Here is a 9,019-nt window from a genome sequence, read left to right as displayed (position 1 = left end):
GGAAAAAGCCATGACAGAGCTGGAAGGAAGAATAATTTTTAACTTCAGCACGTTTACTTATTATTACCACTACTACTGTTATTGGTAGACCTCAGGGACTTTTCTACAGCTAATGGAAGTGTGCAATTCTTCAGAAATTTTTCTAAACAGAATACTGTAGAATATAAATTTGCTCTTCTTATTCATCTTTCATGTTTGCCATACCAGTAATTCATTGAAGTTGAGGAGTCTACAAATCACCAGCTGAAAGCCAGTAGATATTCTATGTTCTCTCTCTCAGAAACCTGCCTGCAAAATACTGTTTATTCTTCAATATTACATTACACAGAGCTGCCCAATAGTCTTATTCAACAAATAAGCATTTCTATGAATATTATCCAACCCTGCAAGATCACATAAACATTTTTCAGAGAAACATATCATGTCAGATAAATATCAATATTAATAACCATTTTGGAATATCAACTAGTACTCTGAAGTACAAATCAACGAAAAGAAAAAACCACAGTTCCCAGCAATTCATATTAGCCCGCTACAAGATAAGCAGGTGACATAGCTTCTCAGTTATAGGCACAGCTTTAAAATTTGGATAATTTTATTTTAGAAAACTAACAGGCACATCCTATACCTTTCTCTGAATTAGCTGTACTTGGACTTTTTTTGGTGAAAGTGTTTCTTACACAAATTTTGGACGATATTTAATTGTTATTAAAACAGTAGTGGAAAACTACTTTGGAATAGAGATGCAAATTTTTTGCATGTTAATTTATAGCTACAATCTGTTCCATTTAAACCAACTAGGCATTTAAATGATTGTACTTGGAAACAAACATAATTACTTTAAAAAAAAAAAACTATAAAAATCTGACAAATTTTGAAGTTGACTGTTTTCTTGGTACTGCATTGCTAGAATTCCAAAGATAAACAAATTTGTTTTATGGTTGTTCATATTCATATGACAATACACTATTTCAAGCCTAAATATGTATTAAGTGTATTGAGCTGTGCTGATTGCAGAACTACTTGTCATAACAATGCTTCCTTTTATTGTTTTGCATATTCTATGGAGATAATGTTGGCTCCTTTCCACAGTTGTGCTGCAATAAATATTTGTCTATCATATACATTTTGCTCACAGTTAATTCCATGGTTTCAAATGAGCCTTGTGAACCAGGATGTCTGTTCCCTTGGAATAAACATTTGTGTTTCCACTGGAGTAAATGGATTTCCAGTTTCTTAAAAACACACAACATGAAGAAACTTGTTCCACTTTTATGCAGAACATTCAGTCTGCAATTAACGTACACCTAATTACTAGCGTTTAGAACAAATGCAAATGCTGCCCAATTAAAATTCAAGCTGAGGCAGAAATGAAACTTCTTATTTTTGTTAAGTTGCAGTAATGACATCAGGTTGCTGCAAAACACAGAATTTATTTGTTTTGGTACTGTTACTTTTTCCTCCACTCTCCTGCTCCCTTCCTCCATTCAGGACACTGAAGAAAAAAATTAAATTGTAGTATACTTTAAACATCAATTAAAGCTGAAAACCAGTGTCATTTCATGAACCACACTGTACTAAAGAGAACTACAGAAACAGGTATTATGAAGCTATTCTCCTAATTAGGCCATAAAGTGGAAAAGATGCACATGAGGAATCAAAGCTACTTAACATGAAGCTATTTTGTCACTAAGTTTCCAGGCTTCTTGTTGTGATATTTAATACGGCCATAGATTCTAGCAATTAAGATTCAGCAAAAGATTAGAAAGCTTTGCTGATCTCTCCCAATTCAAATGTCTTGTTCTCATTCACATCACTGAAGATAAACGTTTTGCTTTCAGTCAGCTATTTCAAGTATTTAGGAAAGAAAAAAAAGAGAAAATCAGGCAAAATGACCTTTGATAGTTCAACACTCACACTTCTCCATAAATATGACTTATTTACAACCATTAAAATTCATACACATCCTCTCACATACCTACTAAAAGATTGCCCCAGAACAGGACATACCTATCTGATTTTCCTAGCCATTTAATAACTTTTTTCTTTGCAAAGACAGTAAGTTTATTTATAAGAGAGTCGGCCTCTCTGCCACACGTACTACCTGTGTTTTATGGCTTTCTTATATGGGTAATGACATGTTACGAATTCCTCTATAAAATATATTGCAGTGCAGTGTCTGGAAAAGAAAAGCACTCTCAGCACTGAAACATTTGGAGAAGAAAGAGAAAACATATCAAGAAAGACAAATGATTCCAATCTCAAGGGTATCAGCAAATTGACCACCAACATGTTTGCCTGGATTTTATAATACAAGAAAGCCACATTTTAATTTCAAACAATTATGAAATAATTAAATACAATTAAAAAAAAATTATGCCATGTCATTATGGCAGCAGTGAGCCATTAGGCTACTACCAGATTGTCAAATCAACTTCCATGTATTCAAAGGCGCCCAGACTTTTTCCAGCTGAAGACATCACTTGGTAAATTCTCTGGAATCTGAAGCCACACAAAATTTACACAAAGTTGGGAAGATTGCAGTTGTTTTTTTACAGATACATGCAGGTTCCCAGAAAGACAGACATCAGGATTTAGCATTCTGAGCTAATTCCAAGCCCATATGTCTGGACTAGCTCTTAAACTCTCCTGTCCTCCATAAGAAGGGGAAGACCTAAAGGGTCTTCAACACTGTTCCTGGAACTGAATTCAATCCAATGAACTTACTAGGACTGCTTTACTACACATCTCTTTCTATTACACTGGCAGTGCAACTTTCTGGATTACTTTTTAGACGCTTTATTGTAATACATGGAAATTATTCAACCCCACAACTTCAACAGAACATGCAGTTCCATGCACATCGCTTGGTCATACTTCCTTCAGGCCTTCCTTAGCGGGTGGGATTTGTGAACAATCTTGCTCTATGCATTGCATCAATAAGCTCAAAACATCTTACAGAAATCTCATAAGCCTATACTCATCTAGAATATGTTTTTTGAAAACAGTTTTGCTGTAATTTTGGTGAAACAAAGTTAAATGATCTGTAACTTCTGGATAAACCCTGGATATTGATGCCTCAAAACAAGATATCTCCATCAGTTGACTCACACCAAATAAGGGCTTTTAGAAAAACATGACCTTACATCCCAGAAGACCATAGGCACACACCTATGCCTTTGGGAGAATGAGCAGGACCATTACACTTTTTCTCATACTGTTGTCTTACTGGTGAAAAACAGAATGACAGCCAGCAGCACCAGACCAGCATTTAACCTCACTGCTTCGTGAAATTGCTAGGTATGGTAAAAGCGAAGCAGAATTAATTCTGTCTGTAACTACCTTGAGAAGAATGACCTCCCTTCCAATCTCAGAACACTTTTATTAACAGACAGATTAAAAGAAAAAAAAAAACAAAGAGTTCTGAAAAATATAAAAAGAGTAAGCTTACAATAGAATACTACGGAATGACACTTTAGAAAATAAAAAATTTCAAAACTAGCAGAGACTGGAAAGTCTCTTTTCAATGTTATTTACCTGAATATTTGCAGAAAAATTTTACCACTTCAGCTTTCCAAGCGTCTTCTTCATTCATAAACTTTTAACTAGCTGCAGGTTGATTAAAAAATTCTGCGGGTGTGTGTGACAAGTTGAAACTAATACAACATGAAGGTTAAAAATTCCATAATTTTAATACAACTCTCGATTGAGGTAATTTACCATTCACACTATTTTTATTCAATATAAGTTGTCATTTTCCCACCCATTCTTACATAGTTCAATAATGATAAGGTTAGCTTTGAAGTGATTCTTTTATGTTAATGACATTCTCCACATGTTGGGTCATACTTCGGGTTAAAGAACTGAAAATGTAAATGAATGCCCATTAGGGTGGGTAATAGCTGATCATTAACTTTATATTTTATTAGATCTGCCAGCCTTACTCATTCTAATTAAAGGACAGTGATTTCTTTTTTTTCCCCAGACACTACAAACGTACCCTTTCAAAGTTAGATGCACGTATTTTTGTAACATTAATTCAGTGGTTTTTTTTTAGTTTCTGCGTAAAATTTTTTCTAATTTACATCAGTAAATTAATTAGCTGCCTTACAGAAAATTTTCATAGTAAGTAATTTAAGTAAACACACTCCTAATAATCTTATTTCCTTATTTTAGGAAGGAAGGAAGCTGCAGAGTGTTGCAATCTGTTTAATGCATATGAAGGGCAAAAGCCTGAAAAAAATCCAGGAAGAGATATTAGCTCTATTCTTTTAAAATCCAAAAATTATCTTCAATCTCTTTTAATTACCTTCTAAAAGAATTGACTGATACTGTTAACATTCATTACGTACAACAATAGCTTACTTACAAGTTTCCATGCCTTCATCATCATCATCTGCTACGGGTTTATCATACGATTTGTCTATGGCAGCTCTGAAGCTTTCATTGCAGCCTCGTCCTCGGATAATTCGTGGGCGGGGGCGGTGGAAGGGAATATCACCATTGAGAGTCACCTCAGCAACGGCTGTCTGCAGACTTTCTAATGAGCTGGATTTCTTCAGACCTAATGAAGGCCCTACATCTCTGGTTGGGGAACCTTAGCGATTTAGGGAAGAAAAAAAAGTAATTAGAATTAGTGTAGAGAACTGCATGCTTGATTATGCATATCCATCGTGAAAGTCTTTGGGGACACACTTAACATTATTCACATCATCTCTCAATAATCTGCAGGGAATTCTCAGCAGATTTGTTGGTCTCAGAAGTGAATGAGTATGTCAAGTTACAGTCAATGAAACCGACAATGTTAGCAAGGTCTGGCTTTTCAAATCAGTGAAAAGATACCAACATCCATCACTATTATTTTAACCATCTGAATGATAAAAGTAAGCACAGAGCTTTAAACACAGCTCATAAAAACAACAGAGATACAAATCTTACTGCATCAAACAAAATTATTAATTAGTTTTTGTTTAGAGCAGAAAATTTCATTTGTAATAGCAGCTGATAAACAGAGAGCATATTCTGGTCATGAATTCTATTGTGTTTAGAGTGACATTCTGGTAAAGTACTCCGACTTCTGGCTTCGAAGAATATGTTTGGTTTAAACTGACTTTTAAGGACTTGCATGAAAATGCTAACAATTTCATAACGAAATATTTCTGAGAAACATCAGCTGACTTGGTGGGATTTTGAGAATTTGTTTATAAAAATCTATGGCAAAGTCCCAGTTAGTCTGGTCGTACCACAGTATCAGTTACCCAGCTGGACAAGAAACACTGCTGGCTGTTTGCAGGTTGATGTCTGCATAGCTCTACAGTTGGGGCTGAGGGCAGCCCTTATCACAGCTGCATGTTCAGAGGCGTGCCAAGAAACCCCTGAACAGTATTCCTCTAAAATCCTTTCTTCACCCAGACTTGCCTTCTCACCTTTGTGGACTACATTTCTAGCCTCTGTTTTTAGATACACAGTTTTAGTGAAAATCAGCTGACAGTTGCACAATTGGATCTTGTTGTTAAAACTGGGAGAGATCTATCAGAAAAAAAAATATATATATACACTCACTGCACTTAGAATTATTTTGTTTAAAGGTGCAGAATACCCTTTTGCATAGGACTTGTGCCTTGAGAAAAAGATGAGGTGGGATGGAAGCGGGAAGAGGGATGCTGGACATACAGAAGGGATGCACAGCAACAGCATAGCAACTCTTCACTATGTTTATTGCTGTCTTGGTATGAAACACAGCAAGGCAACAAATGCTTCAGTAAATGCTTCCATTTTTCCACTCAGCTATTAAAATGCTGAGCAACTCAGTTGACATGAAATCCATTTTATCAAACATATTCAAAGAGCAGCTGTCAAAAAATTCCCCCTCAGCTGCCCTACTGTTAAGAAGAACTTTTAAATAGAAACAAAACAAAAATCCTCTTTCCCAGGTCTGCAGAATTCCTGCACTCTGGTTCCCCCAGAGGTCTGGGGTCCTGCCGCTTGCACCCTCAGCCAGAAATAAATGCATCTCAACAAATTAGAAATTTTATCTCAATGAACTCACACCTCCTAGAAGAGGCCACCCTCTTGCTGCAGCCTGTATTGGTTGGAAGACTGAGTGTCATGAGGATGGCTGGGCACAGTGCAGCTGCCAGGGTGAACAACAGCAGAGCAGCCAGCTGGGACAAGGGTGGGCTGATAGCTTCCCAGCTGTGCAAACAAACTGCCATCCAGGATCCCCAGGCTTTTGAATGTGGCCTAAAGTCTTGTGCAAGTGTTTTTACATAACACTCTCTGTGCCAAGTAAACGAATTTCAGCTTAGACAATGCCTTATAAAATTGCCCACTTCCTAGCTTGTGTCACAAACTGCTGTTCTTCCTAGACTAATGTCTGCAGTTGAAAACAAATGAGATTTTGTTGTTTTTTATTTTATTTTTCAAGACTGTGTCTTGTTAAAAAAAACAACAGTCTATGAGACAAGAAAGAAAAATGATTATAACAGCTTGAGAGGAAAAAGAAGCAGAAAGGGGACAATGCTATATAAACCAGCTGTTTGACATATTCAGTTTCATATGCAGAGGGAAAGGCTATCCTCTTACATGGCAACTTACTCTAAACTTCCTTATTCTGCTTTGCTACCTTCTAAATGAAATGCTCATATATCTTTTCCTAATTACTGAGTGGCTCTTTTTGTAAACAGTAATTATAAAGTAAGCATTTATATGCCCATTTATGTTCATAAAGGACATTACAAAAATTCCATTTCCTGCTACCCAATACAGATGTTTGTGAGAACATATTTATGCAAGTTGTGCTTTCCCAGAGGAAAACCTAGATGGGATGTGACCTAATGTTCACTGAATACTGTATAACTAATAATGGATTACAGAAATGGTAGGAATATTTACTGAACTTGTGTGGTCATGAACACAAACGTGAACAAGTTGCAGAATTTGAAAGAGGAAAATGTCCTTTCACAAGCAATTTAAGCACTGCAATCATAAAGCTATACGTGTTTCAATACCTCTACTATCTTCTATGGCCTCTTCATACCAAGTCTACTATTATCAAAATATATAGCTAAGTCTCCCTGTAAATTGAGTGAGTTCAGAATTTATAACTAGAATTCAGTAGCCAGAAAGTGAGTTGTTTACTCATAATCTCATGAGAAACTTTCTTTAAGATGCATTTTGTTTAAAATTTATGAGTCACATCAAAACCCTGTTTTCTAAGTACAAAAATGTCAGCATTTTCTTCCAGACTTTACAGCGCTGGTGGTAATCATCAGAAATGTTATCTGCTCAGAACGAGTTCTATTTTGACAACAGAATTTAAAACAGAAAAGGGGGAAAAAAGAAAAAAAAGAAGGAAAAGACGACACATATACCCTAAGCATCTTTATGTGTCTAAAGGATGAAAGGGGTTCTTTTATCATCTTTTTCAAATTTGAAGTTTATCAGAAGTTTCATTTCCATCAATTTCATTAACAAATCCCCTTTGAGGTAGATGCAGCACAGCAGCACTCTTCCTGTAGCATTGCCTCACCTCCCCACATATCGCTTATACGTTCACTCTTGGAATTGTACTCTGTGCAACATACACCAATATCCATCTCGGTAACATGCTTGCTCCACCGCCAAGCACTGCCCCTGCCCACCACGCATGCACAGCACTGGGCGTCCCCCAGACCAGTCCCTGGGCACAGCACCACGCCTGCTTGCCGCACCATGCAGCACCCCTTGCTCATGCATGACATGCGTTGTGTGGATCCGCGCTCACATGGCACATGTAGATCCAATGAGGCATCCAACACACACACACACACACACACACACACGTTACGTGACGCTACCTGTTCCAAGCCAGTTGTTTTTCCCTCATGCTGTTTCACATCTCATGATGCCTCCCTGCCTCCCCTTCTCCAGCCTTACATAATGTATTTATACAGTGCCACAAATTCACAAGGATGATTTGCAAAGGCAAAAACCATGGTGTTAAAGGGTGTAGGAGGATTCCTTCAGTGATGATTTTTAAGAGCTATAATAGCTTTTTTTAGTGCTATAAAAATCACTTTCTTTTAAATGATTTATAATGATGTTTTTGTTTCTCTCTAAAGCGGTATTTTTTACCAACTCTTAGATTAAATAGTACTAGTGACTTACATCAACAACTTCCCTCTATAAGTTTTGCAAAGGCACAACGTCTGCATTTTTTCTTAAAAATTGGTTCACCAGCAGTGAGCCAAATTTTGTATTTACTAACATCTTCTCCACAATATTTGATAAATTCTTCTATTTCTAGTTCAATTCCTACAATAAAGGAGGAACATCTTGGCTTGGAAGGGCACAGGGGAAGAACAGAGCAAGTAACTGCATGAAAAGTACTTCAGCTTAGTTCCATTTAATAAAAGTTTATTTTAAAAGCACCACGTAAAAATAAATTGAAAATCTCTTTAAGCAAATATTCTGTGGAGGTTTTTAGTTTTGCTTTGATTCTGAGAGAGTGTTTCAGCCTTTCCTCACAGTGCGCATGGAAAAAAACAATAGCTAGAACTATAGCGTGCCTGGGATTCAATAAATGAGCCATTCTCAATTGCTACTGAATATACTTCTAACCTTTAGAATGAACTGTAAACACTGAAAGGATTAGGCACTTCAAGTGAACTACAGAAAGAAAAATAATTAAAAATCTATTATAGTAACTAGCACTGGTGAGTTCTACACTCTCCTTTCCTTTTCAGCCAATATTATTAAACTCAACTTTGACTGTAGCAGGGCCCGCTTTTATTTTTCTCTGAAGTAAATATATGCTGAGGTTTCTGACTTCTAGGATTCATCAAGTCATAGTTCACCACACATTTGAGGTATTTTTTTTCTTATACCAGATAATTTTTAAGCCAAACTACAGTAAGTGGTTTGTTTAAAAACCACATCCATCTTCAGTAATGGGAGAAATGCAGTGTTTATATACAAAACCTGGTTAAAAGCACACAAGATAAATAAAATAAAAGTATAAAAGTATAGTAGAAAGTGT

General features: G+C 36.3%; 1 protein-coding gene across 1 annotated transcript in view; it reads right to left on the bottom strand.

The window, feature by feature from the left end:
• LOC100551156 (partitioning defective 3 homolog) overlaps positions 1-9,019 on the bottom strand; it is an 85,380-nt gene that overhangs the window by 44,876 nt on the left and 31,485 nt on the right. The window contains exon 3 of the mRNA XM_031554025.1: positions 4,370-4,584. Coding sequence (XP_031409885.1) covers positions 4,370-4,584 — 215 coding nt within the window. The remainder of the gene's footprint in view (positions 1-4,369; positions 4,585-9,019) is intronic.

Source organism: Meleagris gallopavo, chromosome 6 (genome assembly GCF_000146605.3).
Source record: "Meleagris gallopavo isolate NT-WF06-2002-E0010 breed Aviagen turkey brand Nicholas breeding stock chromosome 6, Turkey_5.1, whole genome shotgun sequence".
In the NCBI taxonomy this organism is placed as follows: Eukaryota; Metazoa; Chordata; class Aves; order Galliformes; family Phasianidae; genus Meleagris; species Meleagris gallopavo.
Note: the sequence above shows the minus strand (reverse complement) of the source record. Positions and strands in the feature narration are given on the sequence as shown.